We start from the raw sequence: 24,890 nt of genomic DNA on the forward strand, positions 1-24,890 counted from the left end.
CAGATGGATAGGTACTCCCGTCCGGCAGTGTCCCACACACACTCACCCTCTGCAGGTGGGTCGGCTGTGGATTTCTGGGTAGACGCCCTCTCATGAGCACGGAGCGCTGCCCTGACCGGTGAGCTAGACACTTCAATTAGAGGGCAGGATGAAGTTTTTAAATGGCTTCTTAAGACATTTCTAAAAGCCGTGCTGTCCATGATAAAGCATGCCTGAGGTCAAGTCCAGCCTAGACTACAGTAGACCCAGGCCGCCAATCCACCCCCAAATTAGCTATGTATTAACTTGTTTTAGATAACATGAGATTTCTTATTCTTAATTGACAACTATGTGTTTCTCTTTTTTTAATTTTTTTAATTTTTTATTTAACTTTTATTAATTAAACTTTCTTGATTTTGTATCCCCCCATAAGCCCCTCGCTCCTCCCCTCCTGATCCCACCCTCCTACCCCCTTCTTCACGAATGCCCCTCCCCAAGTCCACTGATAGGGGAGGTCCTCCTCTCCTTTCTGATCTTAGTCTATCAGTTATCATCAAAAGTGGCTGCATTGTCATCTTCTGTGGCCTGGTAAGGCTGCTCCCCCCCCTCAGGGGGAGGTGATCAAAGAGCAGGCCAATCAGATTATGTCAGAGGCAGTCCCTCTTCCCATTACTATGTAACCCACTTGGACACTGAACTGCCATGGGCTACATCTGTACAGGGGTTCTGGGTTATCTCCATGAATAGTCCTTGGTTGGAGTATGAGTCTCTGGGAAGTTCCCTGTGTTCAAATTTTCTTGTTCTGTTGCTCTCCTTGTGGAGTTCCTTGTCCTCTCCAGCTCTTGCTATTTCCCACTTCTTACCTAAAATTCCATTCACTCTGCCTGACAGTTGGCCATCAGGCTCAGCATCTGCTTTGATAGTCTGCAGGGCAGAGGTTTTCAGAGGCCCTCTGTGGCAGGTTCCTAGGTTGTTTCCTGTTTTCTTCTTCTTCTGATGTCCATCCACTTTGCCTTTCAGGGTGGGGATTGAGCATTTTAGTTAGGGTCCTCTCTTTTGCTTAATTTGTTTAAATGTACAGATTTTAGCAGGTTTATCCTATGTTGTATGTTTATATGAGTGAGTATATACCGTGTGTGTCTTTCTGTTTCTGGGACAACTCACTCAGGATGATCCTTTCCAGGTCCCACCATTTACCTGCAAATTTCATGATTTCCTTATTTTTCATTGCTGAGTAATACTCCATTGTATACATGTACCACAATTTCTGCATCCATTCTTCAGTTGAGGCGCATCTGGGCTGCTTCCAGCTTCTGGCTATTACAAATAAAGCTGCTACAAACATGGTTGAGTAAATGTCCTTGTTGTGTACTTGAGAAAATTTTGGGTATGTACCTAGCAGTGGTATAGCTGGGTCTTGAGGAAACGCGATTCCTTGTTGTCTGAGAAAGTGCCAGATTGACTTCCAAAGTGGTTGTACCAGTTTACATTCCCACCAGCAATGGAGGAGGGTTCCCCTTTCTCCACAACCTCTCCAGCATGTGTTGTCACTTGAGTTTTTCATCTTGGCCATTCTTATGGGTATAAGGTGAAATCTCAGGGTTGTTTTGATTTGCATTTCCCTAATGGCTAATGAGGTTGAGTATTTCTTTAAGTGCTTCTCTGCCATTCGATATTCTTCTATTGAGAATTCTCTGTTTACTTCTGTTCCCTATTTTTTAAGTAGATTACTTGGTTTGCTGGTTTTCAGCTTCTTTAGTTCTTTATATATACTGGATATGAGTCCTCTGTCAGATAAAGGGTTGGTGAAGATTCTTTCCCAATCTGTAGGCAGTCGCTTTGTTTTGATGACAGTGTCCTTTGCTTTACAGAAGCTTTTCAGTTTCATGAGGTCCCATTTATTGATTGTTGCTCTTAGAGCCTGTGCTGTTGGTGTTCTATTCAGGAAGTTTTCTCCTGTACCAATGAGTTCTAGGGTATTCCCCACTTTTTTTTCTAGCCGATTTAATGTGTCTGGTTTTATGTTGAGGTCTTTGATCCACTTGGACTTCAGGGTGATAATTATGGATCTATTTTCATTTTTCCACATGTAGACATCCAGTTGGACCAGCACCATTTGTTGAAGATGCTATCTTTTTTCCATTGTATGGTTTTGGCATCTTTGTCAAAACTCAGGTGTCCGTAAGTGTGTGGGTTTATTTCTGGGTCCTCTGTTCGGTTCCATTGATCCACCATTCTGTTTCTATGCCAGTACCATACAGTTTCTATAACTGTTGCTCTATAGTACAGCTTGAGATCAGGGATGGAGATACCTCCAGAAGATCTTTTATTGTAGAGGATTGTTTTAGCAATTCTGGGTTTCTTGTTATTCCATACGAAGTTGAGAATTTTTCTTTCCAGGTCTGTAAAGAATTGTGTTGGCAATTTGATGGGAATTGCATTGAATCCATAGATTGCTTTTGGGAAGATGGCCATTTTTACTATGTTAATCCTGCCAAGCCATGAGCATGGGAGATCTTTCCATCTTCTCATATCTTCTTCTAATTCTTTCTTCAGAGACTTGAAATTTTTTTCATAAAAGTCTTTGACTTGCTTGGTTAGGGTTGCACCAAGGTACTTTATGTCATTTGTGGCTATTGTGAAGGGTGTTGTTTCCCTAATTTCTTTCTCAGCCCTTTTGTCTTTTGTATACAGGAGGGCTACTGATTTTTTTGAGTTAATTTTGTATCCGGCCACTTTGCTGAAGGTGTTTATCAGCTGTAGGAGTTCCCTGGTAGAGTTTTTGGGGTCACTCACGTATACTATCATATCATCTGCAAATAGTGATAATTTGACTTCTTCCTTTCCAATTTGTATCCCCTTGATCTCCTTCAACTGTCTTATTGCTCTAGCAAGGACTCCCAGAACTATGTTGAAGAGATATGGAGAGAGTGGGCAGCCTTGTCTTGTCCCTGATTTCAGTGGTATTGATTTAAGTTTCTCTCCGTTCAGTTTGATGTTGGCTATAGGCTTGCTGTATATTGCCTTTACTATGTTTAAATATGTGTCTTGTATCCCTGATCTCTCCAAGACTTTAAACATGAATGGATGTTGGATTTTTGTCAAATGCTTTTTCAGCATCTATGGAGATGATCATGTGGTTTTTCTCCTTCTGTTTGTTTATGCGGTGGATCACATTGATGGATTTCCGTATATTGAACCACCCATGCATACCTGGGATGAAGCCTACTTGGTCATATCGTATGATATCTTTGATGTGTTCTTGTATTCGGTTTGCAAGGAATTTGCTGAGTATTTTTGCATCAATGTTCATAAGGGAGATTGGCCCGAAATTCTTTCTTTGTTGAGCCTTTGTGAGGTTTAGGTACCAAGGTGACTGTGGCTTCATAGAATGAATTTGGTAATGTTCCTTCTGTTTCTATTTTGTGGAATAGTTTGAAGAGAATTGGTGTTAGCTCTGCTTTGAAGGTCTGGTGGAATTCTGCGCTGAAGCCATCTGGTCCTGGGCTTTTTTTGGATGGGAGACTTTCGATGACCGCTTCTATTTCTTTGGGGGATATAGGACTATTTAGTTGATTTACCTGGTCCTGGTTCAGCTTTCGTAAGTCAAATCAATCAAGAAAATTGTCCATTTCATTTAGATTTTCAAATTTTGTGGCATATAGACTTTTGAAGTAAGTCCTGATGATTGTTTGGATTTCCTCAGTGTCTGTAGTTATGTCCCCCTTTTCATTTCTGATTTTGTTGATTTGGGTGGTGTCTCTCTGCCTTTTAGTTAGCTTGGCTTAGGGTTTGTCGATCTTGTTGATTTTCTCAAAGAACCAGCTCTTGGTTTCATTGATTCTTTGAATTGTTTTATTTGTTTCTAATTGATTGATTTCAGCCCTGAGTTTGATTATTTCCAGCTGTCTACTCCTTTTTGGTGTGTCTGCTTCTTCTTTTTCTAGGGTTTTTAAGTGAGCCATTAAGTTGCTTGAATGAGTTGTCTCGAATTTCTTCTTGAAGGCACTTAGTGCTATGAACTTTCCTCTTAGCACTGCTTTCATTGTGTCCCACAAGTTTGGGTATGTATGTTGTGCCTTCATTTTCATTGAGTTCTAGGAAGACTTTAATTTCTTTGTTTATTTCTTCCCTGACCCAGCTGTCATTTAATAACAAGTTGTTCAGTTTCCATGTGTGTGTATGCTTTTTGCTATTTCCATTGTTGTTGAGGTCCAGCTTTATTCCATCGTGATCAGACAAGATACAAGGGACTATTTCAATGTTCTTGTATCTGTTGAGGCTTGCTTTGTGACCAACCACATATAGATCCCCACACATTAATAGTGGGAGACTTCAACACCCCACTCTCAACAAAGGACAGGTCAACAAAACAGAAATTAAACAAAGAAACAATGTCTCTAAAAGAGGTCATGAATCAAATGAACCTAACAGACATTTACAGATCTTTACACCCAAACACAAAAGAATTTACCTTCTTCTCAGCACCTCGTGTGTTTCTCTTTTTAAGTGAACTATTTTACATCTTGCCTCCATTTATCTAGTGATAACTTAGTTTCACAAAGAAAATACCACTATGGGCTGGGATACAAAATAAATAACCGTTATTAATATAAAAAATAAAAATTATTAAAAAATTAAAAAAAGAAAATATCAGAGTTCTGATACAGAAAAATATTAGGCACTTGTCTTTCATACTGGATAAAATATTTTTCTCAATTTCATTTAGATTTTGGTTTCTTTTGTGGCAGTTCTGAAACCAATTTTTAAGTTTTCTGTTTTTATTTCTCTAATTAATTTACTACCCTACAGATATCTAATAGTCTAATCTAGTTTCTACCTATTAGTCTCCTATTTAATTACTCTGGATGCTTTCTGGGCACAGATGTTATCAGTTTACAGTAAAAAGTATAAATTTAGATTTTATTTGCTTGTTTGTTTATTATTTGGTGTTTTGGGGACATGTATCCCAGGCTGGCCTCAAACTTTAGCTAATAATGTCCTCTGCTGAAATTATAACCTTGAGTCAGCACAATCAGTTCTCTCCTCTAAACAAACGAACAACTGTAAATATTGACACTTATTCTGGAGGCACTTTGTAGTAGAGTTTACACCATATCAAAAGATCTTTATCAGGATTTTTGTTGTCTCTCTGTCCCTCAGGCCAGCGGTGAGCTTACATCCTAATGGTACCCTCAGACGCTGGAGTCTTACAACACTTATTCCTGCTCCCCAAGAAATTCTCACTGAGTAGTTCTAAAGATTTGGCATTGGTTGTACCATTTTTCTCACCCTCCTTCTGCATATCCCCTCTCCTCAAAGAACTGACTCAGGCCCTCTGCAAAGCCGAATCCTTGGCTATCAACTCCAGGCTCCTACTCTGAAAGTCTTTGCTTTCTTTCATCTTGATGTATTTGTGGTTTTGCTTTATTCCTAACTTCTTCACAAACTATTTACTCCTCTCACTGGTCATTCTTTAGTTTTATTGGTCTTCTTGGTCATTAGTTTCCTTTTAAAAGTAAACACTGTTTTTGCTTCAACTCCTTTCCCAGCTATTGTTTCATTTTTCTAGAGTGCTCATATTGCCGACTTTGCACATAACTGATCTTAATCTCAGGTCTCCACCCCTGTTGGTAACCTACAGTCTGGTTTCATTTCTGAGTTCTTCATGGCAGATCTAGAGACATCTGTGGCATTGTCTCCTTTCCTGAAACTTTGTTTTCTCAGCTTCCATGGCATCTTATAAGACTGGATACTTTCATAAACTTTTCATTTTTAAATATTTATTTATTTTTATGTGCAAGAGTTTCTTGCCTGCATGTATGTGTATTGTGTGTGCTTGTGGAGGTCAGGGAGATGCTTGGATTCTCCAGGAACTGGAGTTATGGTAGAAGCACAAATGATGAACTAATGAGAAACATTTATTCATCTACCAATATCAAAATTTATGAAGATATAAGATGAACCCCAGATGTACAATGACAAATAAATATGTCAAGTTTAAAAAACTTCCTCAGCCAACTCTTGGTTCATTTGGTAACTGATGGCCCCGTCCTTTGCAAGTGTTACATGCTCTTCACTCCTGTCCTCTCTCCAGATGCTCATCCACATTCCAGTGTTGTCACTTAAACGCATCAGAAGTGGAAAGGACGTATTTGGTGAAATTCTAGCTAGTTTATCTCTTTAAGGCTATGGCAGATGTTAAGTGATAATTTAAAGAATGAATTCTGTTATTTTCCTTTTTTAATTTATTTATTTATGTATACAATGTTTTGTTTGCATGCACACCTGCATGCCAGGAGGGCACCGGATCTCATTATAGATGGGTGTGAGCTGTCATGTGGTTGCTGGGAATTGAACTCAGGACTTTTGGAAGAGCAGCCAGTACTTTTAACTTCTGAGCCGTCTCTCCAGCCCTGCTATTTTACTATTGAAAGATCACATTAGCTGTGCTAGGTATCATCACTACTTTCCATTGATAATTGCCAGCTACATCTTGTAATTTTCATCAGTTACATTCAATCTGAGTTTTCCCTCACCACATAATGAATTCAATCAAAATTAATAATTTTTTAATTTCTATTTTTCTTTTTTATATTAATTACAGTTTAATCACTTTGTATCCCAGATGTAGTCCCTTCCCTCATTCCCTCCCAGCCCCACCTTCCCTTCTTCACCTCCTCCCATCGCTCTCTCCAAGTCCACTAATAGGGAAGGTCCTCCTCCCCTTCCCTCTGACCTTAGCCTATCAGGTCTCATCAGGACTGTCTGAACTGTCTTCTTCTGCCTGGTAAGGCTGCTTCCCCCTCAGGGGAATGTGATCAAAGAGCAGGCCACTGAGTTCATGTCAGACACAGTCCCTATTCCCCTTACTAGGGAACCCACTTGGACACTGAGCTGCCATGGGCTGCATCTCTGCAGGGGTTCTAGGTTATCTCCATGCATAGTCCTTCGTTGGAATATCAGTCTCAGAAAAGACCCCTGGGCCCAGATTTTTTGGTTCTATTACTCTCCTTGTGGAGTCCCTGTCCCCTCCAGGTTTTTCCTATTTCCCCCTTCTTTCGTAAGATTCCCTGCACTCTGCCCAAAGCTTAGCTATGAGTCTCAGCATCTGCTTTGATACCTTACTGGGTAGAGTCTTTCCGAGGCCCTCAATGGTAGGCTCCTGTCCTGTTCCCTGTTTTCTCCTTCTTCCAATTTCCATCCTGTTTGCCTTTCTGAGTGAGGATTGTTCATCTTACCCAGGGTCCTCCTTCTTGCTTAGCTTCTTTAGGTGTACAGATTTTAGTATGTTTATCCTATATTATATGTCTAATATCCACTTATAAGTGAGTATATACCGTGTGTGTCTTTCTGCTCCTGGGATACCTCACTCAGGATGATCATTCCTAGTTCCCACCATCTGCCTGCAAATTTCATGATTTTCTTGTTTTTAATTGCTGAGTAGTATTCTGCAATTTCTGTATCCATTCCTCAGTTGAGGAGCATCTGGGTTGTTTCCAGGTTCTGGCTATTACAAATAAAGCTGCTACAAACATGGTTGAGCAAATGTCCTTGTTGTGTACTTGAGCATCTTTTGGATATATGCCTAGGAGTGGTATAACTGGATCTTGAGGAAACATTCCTAATTATCTGAGAAAGCGCCAGACTGATTTCCAAAGTGTTTGTACAAATCTACATTCCCAACAGCAGTGGAGGAAGGTTCCCCTTTCTTCACATCCTCTCCAGCATGTACTGTCACTTAAGTTTTTGATCTTAGCCATTACATGATGCATGTAAGGTGAAATCTCAGGATCGTTTTGATTTGCATTTCCCTGATGACTAAGGAGGTTGAACATTTCTTTCAGTGCTTCTCTGCCATTCTATATTCCTCTATAGAGAATTCTCTGTTTAGCTCTGTACCCCATTTTTTAATTGGATTACTTGGTTTGTTGTTTTTTAACTTCTTGAGTTCTTTATATATTCTGGATATTAGCCCTCTGTCAGATAGGGGGTTGGTGAAGATCCTTTCCCAGTCTGTAGGCTGTCATTTTGCTCTGATGACAGTGTCCTTTGCTTTACAGAAGATTTTCAGTTTAATGAGGTCTCATTTATTGATTGTTGCTCTTAGAGCCTGTGTTGTTGGTGTTCTGCTCAGGAAGTTGTCTCCTGTGCCAATGAGTTCAAGGTTCTTCCCCACTTTTTCTTCTAACAGATTTAGTATACATAACTGATACTTAACTATTTGTTTTTTGCTTTAGCAAATATATTTTAAAAAGAAAGCTATATAAGAGAAAAATTTGATTAAAAGTAAAAAATGGGAGAACTGAATGAAAATGAGATAAAAACCTAAAATGTTTATACATAAAACAAGAAGCACTATCATACAGATGGCATGAAGAAGATCATAACTAAAAATGCATACATTAAGATCCTCATGCTGCAGTAGAGATACAGAAGGTAGGCCCTCCTCTTCCTCATTCCTATTTCCTGCCACCATGAACTATGAGTGTCATTCGATCTCAAGCTCTCCACCTTAATTGTGCCTGTTCACAGGCTGATAGCCCTGAGGCCAAACAATCACGTACTGAAAACTCTGAAACAAGTCATTCTCAAGTTGGTTATCACAGATACTTTGTTATAGTAACAGAAAGCTGCATGCTAATAAATGTCATTATTACTGTGTTTTACAAAAGGAATATCAAAATAATTGTATGTATTAATTTATTAATATAGGATCAAAACCACTTTCATTTCATTTCTAATTTGAATAGTGACATCAATTTTGCCATTAAATTATTATCATTCCCAAAGAATTCTAATAAGAACATAGATGCTCAATTTCTAAATTCCTTCTGTGGCAAAGAATAAATACTTGACAGATAAAATTGGCTTAATCTTTAAACTCTGAATGAGCTGGAAGCCTTTTTTACTAACTAGAAATGTGTAAGTTGTTGGTGATAAATCATCTCCTCTAACAAAAGTAGAATAAACATGAATCTCCCAGAAGATAGTCCTGTGAACCATTAACAGTATAATTCTACTACTTGGGGAAAAGTAATATCAGAGAAGAATTATGGTTTTGCCTATCACATGCATATCAACTCAAGAACTTTTACAAAAAGAAAGTTTCCTTTTACAAAAAGAAAGTTTCCTTACTCAAAAAAGTATTTTTATCCTTTGGTAGTGTGGTTGATGAAGTATGTTTTATATTCTTTTCTTCTGAGCCAGCATCTTAGTTATTTTCCTATTTTTGTGACAAAATTCCATGACCAAGAAAACTTAGGAAAGTCAGTGTTTAATTGGGCTTATGGCTGCAGAAGGTCAGACTCCCTAATGGCAGAACAAAGGGATGGTGGCGGCAGTAGCTTAGAGTTCACATACAGATTCCAAGCAGGAGGCAGCAAGAGCACACTAGGAATTGTTTGGGTTCTGAGACCCTAAATCCCACCGTGGTGACACACTTACTCCAGCAAGACCACACCTCCCAGTTCTTCCCAAAGGGTTCTATCGCCTGGGATCAATCCTTCAAACTTAAGAGTGTGTGGGGGCCATTCTCATTCAAACCACCACCGCCTGCCCTCTTTATTCTAGAAACTATCAGTGATGGCAAGTAGTGCATACTGAATGAATGGAAGTTTTTAAACTGAATGAAAGGGGAAGTTCTTAAACTGGAGCATGACTGGCACTCTAACTGCAAATGCTGTAGCTCTTTTACAGTGTCGCTTAAAACACAGCCCTGGGAAGAAACCTGGAACAGGGGCGCAGAAGCACCTTCACAACACAGGGTTTCAAGGATGTCTTTTGAACACACCTCATTATTTTGCATTCACACATACATGTCCTGACACCAAGAGACTGTGTCATATGAGAAATGCTGATTAATACATCCGTTTAATAAATAACTTGTAAGCTGTCCAGATTGTCTAGGATGCTTCATTAAATCTTTAATCTTATCACCCCAGACACAATAAAGGAGTCAATGATGGCCACATCACAAGCTCCATTTTCATTCAGCACTTCATTGAAGATTTCAAAACATGTACTTGACAAATGGATCACTCTTCCCATGTCTTATAGCATTTTCTTCACAGCACTGAGGAGTCCATTAATTCTCTTCTTAGTTCTCCTTTGCCCTCACTGGCTATTTCTTCCCAGTATACATTTTTAGTCAGCTGATATTCATGAGTCCTAGACACTAGCAGAATCCAAGTTTCAAGTTTCTCTTGAAGAAATGTACAATCCTTCCTTATATAGCTCCTTAGAAGAGCTCATCAATGTTATGTTCTTTTTTAAAATAATTTTTCATATAATATGAATTTGAATTATTTTCTATTTATTTTCACAATATTAATCCTACCAACACATAAGCATGGCAGATGTTTTCATTTTCCGGTGTCTTCTTCACTGTCTTTAGATTTATTACATAAGACATTCACTTGCTTGTTTATAGTTATCTAAAGAAAAATTACATATATTCCATACAGACACATATACATACACGTATGTATATATGTATATGTGTACATATACACATGTATATACATATACACATACCTCTATGGAAAGAGGGGGATATTGTGAAAGAATCTGTTTCCCTGATTTTTGTTCTTAGTATGCTTGTCATTTGATACTGATTTTTATGTGTTAATTTTGTCTTGGATTTTGTGCTTATCAGTTTTAGAATTATCTGGTAGAGTTTTGCAGGTCTTTTATGTATACAATCATGTCTTCTGAAAATAAATTACTTTGATTTCTTTTCCTATATACATCCTCCTGGTTTCCTTCAGTTGTCTTATTTCTCTTAAGATGTAAAGTATTATACTGAATAGGTAAGGAGACAGATGGCATCCTTGTTTTGTTCCTGATTTTAGAGGAAATGCTTTCAGTTTCTTTCCATTTAGGATGTTGCTGGCTGTAGGCTTGTAAACTGCCTTTATTATGCCAAGGTATACCCCTTGTATAGCTAGTCTCTCCAGGACTTTTATTATGAAGGGATGTAGGATTTGGTCAAAGACCTTCCTTGCATTTATTGTGATGATCAAGCATTTTTTTGTCTGTTTGTTTATGTGATAGTTTATGTTTACTGATTTATTTATGTCGAACTATGCCCACATCTCTGAGATAAAGCCTACTTGATCATGTTGTATAATTTATTTTTTGTTCTTGGATTTTGTTTACAAGTACTTTGTTGGGATTTTTTTGCATGTCTGTTCACAAGGGATATTAGTCTATAATTTTCTTTATTTGTTGATTCTTTGTATGGTTTAGTGCAGTAATGGCTTCTTAGAAAGAATTAATAAATACTGCTTCAGTGTGTAGTTTGTGGAACAATTTGTGGCATATTTGAAATAAGTCTTTGAAGACCTTGTAGAATTCTGCACTGAATCCATCCGGCACTGGTTTTTTGTTGTTGTTGTTTGGAGAATTTTAATTACTGCTTCTATTTTTACTAGGGGTTATGGTCTGCTTAAATTACTTATTTGATCTTAATTGAACTTTGGTAGGTCATAGATAGCAAGAAATTCATCTATTTCTTTCAGGTTTTTTAGTTTGAAGGAGTATAGATTCTTCAGCTATGTACTTATTGTTGCCTGGATTTCCTTGCTGTCTGCTATATCTCCCCCTTTCACTTCTAATTCTACTAATTTGAATCTTCTTTCTGTGTCTTTTAGTTAGTTTGGCTAAAAGTTTGTCAGTTTAAAAAAAAAACAACTTTTCCTTAATTTTAATTTTTTTATTCTTTAACAAAAAATTTTTTATTAATTACATTTTATTCACTTTGTATCCCCCCATAAGTCCCTCCCTCCTCCCCTCCCGATCCCACGCTCCCTCCCCCTTCTTCACACATGCCCCTCCCCAAGTGCACTGATAGGGGAGGTCCTCCTCTCCTTCCTTTCTGATCTTAGTCTATCAGATCTCATCAGAAGTGGCTGCATTGTCATCTTCTGTGGCCTGGTAAGGCTGCTCCTCCCTCAGGGGGAGGTGATCAAAGAGCAGGCCAATCAGATTATGTCAGAGGCAGTCCCTCTTCCCATTACTATGTAACCCACTTGGACACGAAACTGCCATGGGCTACATCTGTGCAGGGGTTCTAGGTTATCTCCATGAATAGGCCTTGGTTGGAGTATGAGTCTCTGGGAAGACCCCTGTGTTCAAATTTTTTTGGTTCTGTTGTTCTCCTTGTGGACCTCCTGTCCTCTCCAGCTCTTACTACTTCCCACTTCTTACATAAGATTCCATGCACGCTGCCCGATAGTTGGCCATAAGTTTCAGCGTCTGCTTTGATAGTCTGCATGGCAGAGCCTTTCAGAGGCCCTCTGTGGGAGGCTTCTAACTTGTTTCCTGTTTTCTTCTTCTTCTGATGTCCATCCTCTTTGTCTTTAGGAGTGGGGATTGAGCGTTTTCGTCAGGGTCCTCTCTTTTGATTAGTTTCTTTATATGTACAGATTTTAGTAGGTTTATCCTATGTTATATGTCTATATGAGTGAGTATATACCGTGTGTGTCTTTCTGCTTCTGGGACAGCTCACTCAGGATGATCCTTTCCAGGTCCTGCAAATTCACCTGCAAATTTTATATTTTATGGATTTCAGACCCGAGTTTGGTTATTTCTTCTCTTTGGGTATTACTTCTTCTTGCTGTTACAAAGACTTCAGGTGTGTCACTAAGTTAGTAATATGAGATCTGATATCTACCCAGGTTTTTGGTGCAGCGAGCACTATGGACCTGCCTCTTAGAACCACCCTCATTGTGTCCCATACATGTTGGTATGTTGTGTTTTCATTTTCATTCAATTCTAAAAAGTTTTTTTTAATTTAATTCTTGATTTCTGTCTTCATCCAGTTTCACTCAGTAATAAGTTATTCAGTATCCATCAGTTTGGATACTTTCTGTTTCTGCTGTTGTTGATATCCAGCTTTAATTCATGGTAGTCAGATAAGATGTAGCGCATTATCCCAATTTTCTTGTTCTATTGAGATTTGCTTTGTGTCCTAATATATGGCCAACTTTGGAGAAAGCTTCATTAGCTGCTAAGAAGGAAGTATATCCTTTAGTGTTTGGATGGAATGATCTGTAAATATCTGCTAGGTCCATTTGATATCACTTAGCTCCATCATTTCTTGTTCAGTTTTTGTCTGGATGAACTGTCTATTGGTAACAGTGAGATGCTGACGTCATCTACCAACACTGTGTGAGACTCAATATGTGATTTAAGCTGTTTCTTTTATAAATGTGGGTGCCCTTGTGTTTGGTCCATGAATGCTAACACTGCAATAACATCTTTGCATAATTTTCCATTAAAAAGTATTATATAGTATCTTTCCCTATGTCTTCTGATTAGTTTTGGTTTGAAGTCTATTTTTGTGCTCATTTTTAAACACTATTTTATTTGGGGTATTTAAGCCTCTACCACCTTTCCACCAACTTTTCAACTCTAGGTAAGAAAGAGAAGGTTACTGGGGCGAGGGGGCACAGACACCCCAGCTCTCCTGGCTGTTTAGGGTTGATGGGCTCTTGGGGCTATACCAGTCTCTGTCAGCAGCAAATGCAGCCAGCAGTCACCTCCAAGCTGCTGCGCTGAAACATTTGTCTCCATCTGTCTCCTCCAAGCCACCACACCATCCATCTCTGGTCTCTCCAAACCCAGCCCCTCTCTTTCCGGGTTCTAGTATTTATGTCCCTCAGAATCCTAGACCTCTTTCTATGCTGCATGAGGCAAACTGTTACCAGCTGACAAAGACCACATGCCGCAGGAGGCAGTTATCAGCTGTGGACAAACTAAAGCCCAAACTAAAACCCCATACCTGGGATCAAAACAAAACATATTTACATAAAAACTTCCATTACAGCCTATGTTGTCTGACATTACAATAGCTACACCAGCTTCCTTTTTGGGTCCATTTGCTTGCAATACCTTTTTTCATCTTTTAACCTGAGGTAATGTCTACCCTTGATAGTGAGGTGTATTTCTCAAATTTGATTTAAAAAAAAAAAAATCCTGTTTTCTAATGTAATCTGTTAGATTGTGTCTTTTTGTTGGAGATTGAGACAATTAATATTGAGACTTACTAATGAATAGTGTTTATTGATTTCCATTATTATGTTGTTATGGTCTAGGTTGTTATTTTTTTCCTTCCTCCTTTGATTAACTCTTCAGGGAGTATTTATTTTTTGTGTCTTCTTGAATAGAGTTTGGTCAGAAATTTCCCTTCTAGTACCTTCTGTAGAGCTGGATACATGATACAAAGTGTTTAAATTTGGTTTTATTGTGAATTGCTTTTCTTTCTCAGTCAACTGTGATTGATAGTTGTGCTAGGTATTGTAGTCTTGGCTGGCACCTGTCCAGGCCCTTCTGGCTTTCAGAATTTCCACTGAAACATTGAGCTTTGTTCTAATGGGTCTGCCTTGATATGTAACATGGTATTTCTCCTTTGTAGCTTTTAATATCTTTTTTCTGTTTTATACATTTAGTGTTTTAATTATATGTATTGTGAGAAATTTCTGGTTCTGTTTATTTGATGTCCCCTATGTTTCTTGTACCTTAATAGACATCTCTTTCTTTAGATTGGGAATATTTCTTCTTAATAGTTTTGTTTAAAATATCTTTTGTGCCTTTGACCTGGGTTTCTTCTCCTATTCCTATTAGTCATACATTTGGTCTTATCATAATATTCCAGATTTTGTAGATGTTTTGTGCCTGGAATTTTTTAATATATAACACTTTGATTAATTTGTCCATTTCTTCATTTTTTTCGTCAAGACCTGGAGTTCTTTCTTCCATGTGTTTAATCTATTGTTGAGGCTTACTATAAGGTTTTTGTTTGGCATCCTAATTTTTTCATCTCTAATGTTATTTCAGTTTGCATTTCTCTAGTGGTTCTATTTCTATTTTCATATCTTGAAATGATTTCTTCATTTCATTCAACTCTGTGTTTTTACAGTCTTCATTAAGGCACTTATTCATATCCTCCTTAAGGCCTTTGAGCATATTCATAATTGCTATTTTGAAGTCCTTGTTGTGTTTCAGCTAAATTGTATTTCTTGAAGTCTACTGCAATGGGTTGCTGGCTTCTGGAGGACACATATTGTCTTGGCAGTTCATGCTTGTTACTTTGGGCTGGGATTTAGGCAGCCATAGCTATGATGTTTGAGGTATTTCTTGATGTAGATGTCTGGTCTTGTCTTTTTTGGGTGGTTGTTCGGTTCTTTGCTGCTGTCTTCTCTGGACTCCAGACAAGGGTGATGACTATGGGGTCTGTGATAAAGAATGATTCTGCTGGTCAGCAGGCAACACAAAGAAATGTTGTTGGGCTAAGAGGAAAGGCTGAGAGGGGCAACAGGAAACAGCTAGGGGTACCACACCAAGAGGCAAGAGAGTGGAGGGAGTGGTGGTGGGGTGGAAGAAAGGGATTCTGCAGGCAGCCTACTACAAAAGAAAGAGTAATTCTGGAGAGACCAGATGAAGGACAGAAAAAATAGTGACAATCATCTACCTAAATCTCAACTGAGTAGTCCCTGGTAGAAGGTATTTCTGTTGGTCAGTGGTTCACATAAAGCAGTGGAGATGAGCTAGAAGGAAAGGGTGAGAAGTTGGGCAAGAAAAAGCTAAGGGACACTGGGTCCACATCAAGACTCAGAGTCCAAGGGAAGTTGGGGTGGGGTGGTAGGAAAGACTCTTACAAGCAGGCTGCAGCAAGACTGAAATACTGGAGAGATATTTAAGGAGGACAGGAAAGATTTAATGTTACATTTTTAATTGCTATCTTTATGCTCCTAAGCCCCGAAATTTATCACCAGGCTACCTTGTTTTATGCAGTTACTCTAAACTTCATCTTATGCAAACCATGCTCTGAATTTCCATACCCACGACTGTTCTTCCTATACATAACCTTATTTCATTACCTAGTGAACCTATTGCTCTAATTTCTTAGGCCAAAACCACAGGACAACTTTCAACTACTTCTTTTTTTTTTTTTTTCCTGAGATCTTTCCTTGAACAAACACTGCTATCTTCACCTTTGAAACATGTTCAGAATCAATCATCTTTTCATCATCTTCACCTGGACCACCCTGTTATAAACCACTATCTTCTCCAGTCTTGATCACTCCAATCTTAACTCAGTTTGTACTCCTGTCTTTGCTCTTGCCTTCCTATACCTATTGTTTCCATGAAGCTGGTGGAGTTAATGTTCCCTTTAGATCATGAGATAGATCATGTCACTCTACTACATGAAATTCCCTGGTCTCTCCACCTCATTCAAGGTCACAGGAGCTGTCCTCTGCCTCTCGTCTAACCTTTCCTGCCACACTCTGCACTCACTCCACTGTCAGCACTCTTCCGGTAGAGTGTGGTCCTCTTAAACATGCTGCCTACAATGCTCTTGCACAGACACACACGTAGACTGTGACTTCACTGTTCGAATGTGCTACACTTCACTGGGTAGTTTTTCACTGCTGCCCAGAGAATAGCACAATGTGTCTCCTCTCCATCCCTGTGAGTCTGCCTCAGAGTCTTTCATCGCAGTGTAAAGGCTTGGTAAGTACTACATTTATTGCTTTATTATCTGACTCTCTGCTCTCCTGTTCACACACAATCAATATTGTTTTATTAAAGCAAAGGTATTGCATATTGCCATATCCTGTGTTTAAAATGGTGTCTTGCCAAAAATGTTAATATTTGATAAACATTTGTTAAGTGAATAAATAGGTATGTAATTCCTGTTTATCATAGGCAAAAGAAGTAAACAGAGAAATAAAAAAAAATGTTGTAAATTTACAGCTAGAGGTAAATGGTGGGATCTGGAAAGGATCATCCTGAATGAGCTGTCCCAGAAGGAGAAAGACACGCACGGTATATACTCACTCATATAGACATATAATATAGGATAAACCTACTAAAATCTGTACACCTAAAGAAACTAATCAAGAGGGAGGACTCTGGCAAAATGCTCAATCCCCACTCCTAAAGGCAAAGAGGATGGACACTAGAAGAAGAAGAAAACAGGAAACAAGTTAGGAGCCTCCCACAGAGGGCCTCTGAAAGGCTCTGCCCTATAGACTATCAAAGCAGATGTTGAGACTTATGACCAAACTTTGGGCAGAATGCTGGGAATCTTATGAAAGAAGTGGGAAATAATAGTAAGAGCAGGAGAGGACAGGAGGTCCACAAGGAGAGCAACAGAACCAAAAAAATTTGAGCACAGGGGTCTTTCCTGAGACTCATACTCTAACCAAGCACCAGGCATGGAGATAACCTAGAACCCCTGCACAGATGTAGCCCATGGCAGTTTAGTGTCCAAGTGGGTTTCACAGTAATGGGAAGAGGGACTGCTTCTGACATGAACTGATTGGCCTGTTCTTTGATCACCTCCCCCTGAGGGGGGAGCAGCCTTACCAGGCCACAGAGGAAGACAATGCAGCCACTCCTGATGAGACCTAACAGACTAGGATCAGAAGGAAGAAAAAGAAACCCTCCCCAACCAGTGGACTTGGGGAGGGGAGTGTGTGGAGAAGGGGGAGGAAGGGAAGGATTGGGAGGGGAGGAGAGATGGAACTAGAGGGGGGATACAAAGTAAATAAAGTATAACTAAATTTAAAAAAAGAATAAAAGAATTAGAAAGAAAAAAATATTACAGCTAGGCCAGAGACAATACAGGACAAGCACTACTTTAATCCTTGTGCTATCTTCTCTGTGTCCACCTACTAACTGATTGATTGGTTGATTCACTCATCATACTCTCCATGGACTGAGCAGTGCAATGTTGCTTCAGTCGTTCATGTGACTAAGAGAGGAGCAAAAGAAGATAGAAAATATTTGCCTGAAGCTATTTCAAATTTCAGGAAAAGCATATCACAACTTATTTTATATTCTATATGTGAGATGTATATTTTCCAAGATAGTAAATATCATATTACGATAGACAAAATATGTACTATTATGAAAGCTATGATAGATCTTTAAATTTAAAAGATCCATAAGTAGTCTAAGTGGAAATCATCTACAATGATAGGCAAAGCTAAAATGAAATTTTTTTTACTAAGAATCAGGTCTTAACAGCTAGTAACTCCAGGTGTCTATGAGAGAAGAGAAATGGAAACCAAGTCACCTGCATAAAGAAATCTCTAAAACTTACAACAGTAGCATTTATTGCATGTTTGCAGGAATCTGAAAAAATTATACATGGAAGAATCATCCACAGTATGTTAGAATACCAGTATATGACCACACAAAAGGGCGGGGTCTATAGTCACATTACATATGCTGCGAAGAGATTTCAGATGAAAATTTCACTTATTTAGAATGATGGGTATCTCTAAATTCCTTGCAAATCAAACAAAAGCTATCTTATAGAACATTTCCACACTTCCAATATGAAGGACTCCAGTATAAAATAGCCTATATTAATGGTGAGCCAAGTAAAAAATAATAATTGTGAAACCACACAAAGAAAATAAGGTTAATTGTTAATGGATAGAAGACTTTATCCCAAGAAATAAACACAATGACTATTAAAATATGCACATGTAAGCAAATAAATCAAGAAAAATAAAATGAAAATAATCTCAAAAATTAAAAGCAAAAACAAGAAATGAAAGAATTTAGTAAATGAATGAACAAGCCTATCATTTAAACTCTACTAAAGAGAATTATGAGGGAGAAACACATAAAAGAACACATAACATTTTAGTATGTTTATCCTATATTATATGTCTAATATCCACTTATGAGTGAGTATATACGATAAACATACTAAAATCTGTACACCCAAGGGAGCTAATCAGGAAGGAAGACTCCAGCTAAGATGCTCAATCCCCATTCAGAAAGGCAAAGAGGATGAACATCAGAGGAGGGAGAAAACAGGGAACAGGACAGGAGCCTACCACAAAGGGCACCTGAAAGGCTCTACCCTGCAGGGTATCAAGGCAGATGCTGAGACTCACACCAAAACTTTGGGCAGAGTGCAGGGAATCTTATCAAAAAAGTGAGAGATAGTAAGACCTGGAGAGGACAGGAGGTCCACAAGGAGAGCAACAGAACCAGAAAATTTGAACACAGGGAGCTTCCCAGAGACTCATACTCCAACCAAGGACTATTCATGGAGATAACCTAGAACCTCTGCACAGATGTATCACATGACAGTTCAGTGTCCAAGTGGGTTACATAGTAATGGGAAGAGGGACTGCCTCTGACATAAGCTGATTGGCCTGCTCTTTGATCACCTCCCCCTGAGGGAGGAGCAGCCTTACCAGGCCACAAAGGAAGACAATGCAGCCAGTCCTGATGAGACCTGATAGACTAGGATCAGAGGAAAGGGGAGGAGGACTTCCCTTATCAGTGGACTGGGAGAGGGACACAGGTGGAGCAGAGGGAGGGTAGGATTGGGAGGGGCGGAGGGAGGGAGGTACAGGGGGGATACAAAGTGAATAAACTGTAATCAATAAAAATAAATAAATAAAATAAAAAAAGAAAACAAAAAATATCAAAGAGAAATTAAATGACTTGGGGTGTTGTTTGCATAACAGAATTACCACCAGGTTAAAAAAGAGAATCACAAAGGTAATATTTGTAGAGGGATATGGCTTATACTTTTCCAAAATTAATAGAAGAGTCATCACACTAAAGAAATGGGAGATTACATATTTATTTCTATACATAAACATTACATACACAAGAATCCATATGAGTCAAACTCTCATGAATACCTTGTAAGACAAAAAGAAAATCTGGAGATTGCTGTAGAAAACATATTTGGACTGACAGTAGACTTATCCATAACAGCAAATGCTACATTCAACCTGTTAGAGAAAACTATTCACCTGGAATACTAAACCAGCATTCCATACTAAAAATCTAAATTACTAATGAGTAAGGATAAATAAGAAGTTCTTTAGACTGGAAAGTACTTGATAGTTTATTCATACACTCTCACTAAAACTAAATTTGAATAATCGAGATAGAATTCAATGCAACAAAAGATAATGATCATTGGATTTAATAGTAAAAAACATTGTTGAAATGTTGCTATACTTTGATTGAAAATAGGTTAAAACTTAGGTAGCTTCAAAATTATAAGCAAAATGATGATTTATGTAATCAAAGGCATACCATATTTTAAAAGTACAGGTGTGTCCAATATAAGCACTGAAGTCTCAAATTAGTGGTGCCGTGATCCCAGGCTTAGGAAGCAAGGCAGCCTTGTGGGATGGGCTAGAGCGCAAGACTAAGAGCGAAGCAAAGGTGATTGCAACCTCAGATTTAATTTCATGCCTATAATCTCAAAATGCCTTGAGCTAAACTATTGCTTTTGTTGACTAAGCAAACGTTCAATGCTATCATTCTGTTCTCTTATTCTGTTTTAAATGGGCCACTCAAGACTGAGGATATAAACTCGATACTGGAGCAGTGGTCTTCAACCCTCCTGATGCGGAGAGCCTCTAATACAGTCTCTCATGTTGTGGTGACTCCCAACCATAAAATCATTTTGTAATATTTTATAACTGTAGTTTGCTAATGTTATGAATCATCATGTAAATATTTGAAATGCACAGTATCTGATCTGTGACCCCCAAAGGTTCAGCCCACAGGCTGAGAACCACTGTATTAGAGTAAGCAAGGTCTCAGACAAAGTGAATGAAACTGCTTTTATTTTAACACTCACAAATCCTCAAGTACTGCATGAACTGCTAAGAATTTTAACCTCCCATTAATTAATCTCACTTAATTTTAAAAGTTTATGAAATCAAGTCGTTTTCCAATATGTAACTGCTTTTCCAAAGAATGACTGACTTCACACCATGACTTAAAACTGGAGCATTTAAGCACAAGCTATCAAAGCAGGCTACATTTGACTTAAAAACATGCATGTGTTTCTTTTTCCAAGGGGAAACAAGGTATCAAGTAATTTCCAATGGCAACAGTTCACAGAAATCTTGGTTGCATAAGCTAAGACACTTGGTCCTGAGCTGCTTCTCAACCTGTCAGTTTAGAACTTCACACATCAGTGAGTTGACGTGAGCATCGTGAGCAACGTGTCATCTACAAGAATAACAACAAAAAGTACGATAAATCTTTTGTTGTTATATTACTTTCTTTCCCAGTGAAAAAGAAAAGTTAAACTTATCACGGGATTCCACGTGGCCACACTGCGCATGCACCTGTAAATGAGGCCTGTGGCTTCTAAATCCCAAATACAGTGTGAGCGTCCCGGGAAATCTGTCTCAGATGTGCTGCGGGTTGAAAGGAAAGTAGTTACATGAACCATGGAGAAAGCGCAATTCACGCAGACAGAGCGTGTTATGCAACTGCTCTACTTGTGCGTCTGTGTATAGAGCAAAGCGACTCCTCCTACCATTTCCAAAATAAATGTAGTTGGTTGCTCCTTGCAGATGGACGAGGCATTTCTCTGTATCTCTCCAGACAACTTCAGGTGGGGAAATAGGCATTCTGCCGGTGATGGGAGGCAGTACAGGTCAGCAGTTCAGAGCAGTGCTCACAAGCCCTCTGGAGCACTCACAGCCTACCCCAGGCTACCAATGCGAACGCATGTTTTTAACCACAGTGTGCCTCTGCTACAAAACTGAAATGCGATGTATGCATAGAAAATTAATGTTATTATGCAAAATATTTAAATGTTCAATCAAGGACTTTCATTACCTTAAGAGACATAATTAAAATAATTTAAACAATTAAAACTCTAGTATGAGTTTAAGCTTTATTAAGTCAAGTCCATAGCTATTCACAATACAGATTTTCTCTTTTCCCCACTGGAAGCTATTAGCCTGGAGATGAGGCTAATAATAAAGGTGCATATAGCTACATGTCTCTCTTAATCTGCCGATGGCGATGTGACTTGAGTTTCTATTTATACTGCCCTTTTACTAAGTTCCAATTATCAGATATAGATAGATACAAACAGTGTGAGTGTATCATGTAAAAAATACACCTAAAAAGTAAAAGTTAGTTATAAAAAACAGCTGCTTTGACCTATGCTTGACTTTCAAAACATAATGAGCTCATTATGGTTTATTAAAATTGCAACCATTTAAATGTTTTACCTATCTAATACAATGAGCAAGGAGTGAAAGCAATAATATTTGAGGCAAGGAGGAAGGGCAGGGGGACATTGCATATACCTGGGCTCCTTAGCCCTTTCAGTTAGTTCACCTGTAAGTGCAGGAAGTCTGTGTGTGTGTGTGTGTGTGTGTGTGTGTGTGTGTGTGTGTGTGTGTTTGGCTATGTGGAATGCTGAGACATTTGAGTGTTTATATGCATGTATGTGTGCCTGTGTATAAGACAGGCTGTAATGAGGGCAAAAGAAAGGAAACAATAGAAAAACAGAAATCCCACTCAAACTGCAAAGGAACATATCTCACTACCCATACCTAACACATGCTAAAATCTGAATCTCAATAGAGTATATTAAATAAGATAATGTGTAATAATAAACATATTTCAAAAGTTTTTAAACTATATCTATTTGCCATCTGAAAAGTATGAGATCTTTCCATCTTCTGATATCTTCTTCAATTTCTTTCTTCAGAGACTTAAAGTTTTTTTCAAACAGGTCTTTCACTTGCTTGGTTAGAGTCACCCCAAGGTACTTTATGTTCTTAGTGGTTATTGTGAAGGGTGTTATTTCCCTGATTTCTTTCTCGGCCCTTTTGTCTTTGGTATATAGGAGAGCTTCTGATTTTTTGAGTTGATTTTGTATCCTGCCACTTTGCTAAAGGTGTTTATCAGCTGAAGGAGTTCTCTGGTTGAATTTTTGGGGTCACTCATGTATACTATCATATCACCTGTGAATAGTGACACTTTGACCTCTTCCTTTCCAATTTGTATCCCCTTGATCTCCTTTAGTTGTCTTATTGCTTTAGCTAGAACTTCAAGTACTATGTTGAAGAGATATGGAGAGAGTGGGAAGCCTTGTCTTGTCCCTGATTTCAGTGAGATTGATTTAAGTTTCTCTCCATTGAGTTTGATGTTGGCTATAGGTTTGCTGAAACCCAGAATCTTCAAAACGATCCTGTACAACAACAGATCATCTGGAGGTATCTCCATCCCCTATCTCAAGCTGTACTACAGAGCAATAGTAATAAAAACTGCATGGTATTGGCATAGAAACAGAAAGGAGGATCAATGAAACCGAATAGAAGGCCCAGAAATAAACCCACACACCTAGGAATATTTGATTTTTGACAAAGAAGCCAAAACCATTCAATGGAAAAAAGACAGCATCTTCAACAAATGGTGCTGGTCCAACTGACTGTCTACATAGATCCATATTTATCAAGCTGCATAAAACTAAAGTCCAAGTGGATCAAAGACCTCAACATAAAACCAGATACTCTAAATCGGTTAGAAGAAAAAGTGGGGAAGAGCCTAGAACCCATTGGCATAGGAGACAACTTCCTGAACAGAACACCAACAGCATAGGCTCTAAGATCAACAGTCAATAAATGGAACCTCATGAAACTGAAAAGCTTCTGTAAAGCAAAAGACACTGTTGTCAGAACAAAACTTCAGCCTACAAACTGGGAAAGGATTGTCACCAACCCTATATCTGACAGAGGCTAATATTCAGCACAGATAAAGAAGTAAAGAAGTTAAAAAGCAATAAATCAAGTAATCCAATTAAAAAATGGGCTAAGGAGCTAAACAGAGAATTCTCTGTAGAGGAATATAGAATGACAGAGAAACACTTAAATAGATGCTCAACATCCTTAGCCATCAGGGAGATGCAAATCAAAATGACCCTGAGATTTCACCTCACACCCATCAGAAAGGCCAAGATGAAAAACTCAAGTGACAACACATGCTGGAGAGGTTGTAGAAAAAGGGGAACCCTCCTCCATTGCTGCTGGGAATGTAAACTGGTACAACCATTTTGGAAGTCAATCTGGCACTTTCACAGACAATTAGGAATAGCGCTTCCTCAAGAGCCAGCTATACCGCTCCTAGGCATATACCCAAAATTTGCTCAAATACACAACAAGGACATTTGCTCAACCATGTTTGTAGCAGCTTTATTTGTAATAGCCAAAACCTGGAAACAACCCAGATGCTCCTTAACGGAAGAATGGATACAGAAATTGTAGTATTTTTACACAATGGAATACTACTCAGCAATCAAAAATGAGAAAATAATGAAATTTGCAGGCAAAGGGTGGGATCTAGAAAAGATCATTCTGAGTGAGGTATCCCAGAAGAAGAAAGACACACATGGTATATACTCACTCATATAGTCCTATAAGATATGATAAAAATAATGAAATCTATAGACCTAAAGAACATAAACAAGAAAGAGGACCTGGGGTAAGATGATCAATCCTCACTTAGAAAGACAAATGGGAGGTGCATTGGATGTAGAAGAAAACAAGCAACAGGACAGGAGCCTACTGCAATGGCCCTTGAAAGACTCTACCTAGCAGTGTATCAAAACAGATACTAAGACTCATAACCAAACCTTTGGCAGAGTACAGGGAATCATATGAAACAAGGGGGAGTTAGTATGATATGGAAAGGATAGGAGCTCCACAAGGACTAAATATATCTGGGTACAGGGGTCTTTTCTGAGACTGATACTCCACCAAGCACCATGGATGGATATAACCTAGAACCTCTGCTTGGATATAGCCCATGGTAGCTCAGTATCCAAGTGGGTACCCTAGTAAGGGGAACAGGGACTATTTCTGACAGGAACTGAATGGCAGGCTCTTTGCCCTTCCCACTCCCCAAGGGAGGAACAGTCCTGTTAGGCCACAGAGGAGGACTTTGCAGCCAGTCCTGAAGATACCTGATAAAACAGGGTCAGATGAAAGGGGAGGAGGTCCTCCTTAATCAGTGGACTTGGAAAGGGGCAGGGAGGAGATGAGGGGGGGAGGGTTTGGGAGGGAATGAGGGAGCAGGACACAGCTGGGATACAGAGTTAA

General features: G+C 38.8%; 1 protein-coding gene across 13 annotated transcripts in view; it reads right to left on the bottom strand.

Moving 5' to 3' along the window:
* The window catches only part of Macrod2 (mono-ADP ribosylhydrolase 2), a 1,947,949-nt gene that overhangs the window by 1,734,717 nt on the left and 188,342 nt on the right, over positions 1-24,890 (bottom strand). The window contains exon 4 of one of the 13 annotated variants that reach the window (XM_060383177.1): positions 19,584-20,997. The exons of the other annotated variants lie outside the window; for them this stretch is intronic. Within the exon in view, the coding sequence (XP_060239160.1) occupies positions 20,960-20,997 (38 nt within the window). The 3' untranslated portion in view covers positions 19,584-20,959. Of the gene's footprint in view, positions 1-19,583; positions 20,998-24,890 lie in introns of those variants that run through there. 13 annotated transcript variants of the gene reach the window in all.

This window comes from Meriones unguiculatus, chromosome 4, assembly GCF_030254825.1.
Source record: "Meriones unguiculatus strain TT.TT164.6M chromosome 4, Bangor_MerUng_6.1, whole genome shotgun sequence".
In the NCBI taxonomy this organism is placed as follows: Eukaryota; Metazoa; Chordata; class Mammalia; order Rodentia; family Muridae; genus Meriones; species Meriones unguiculatus.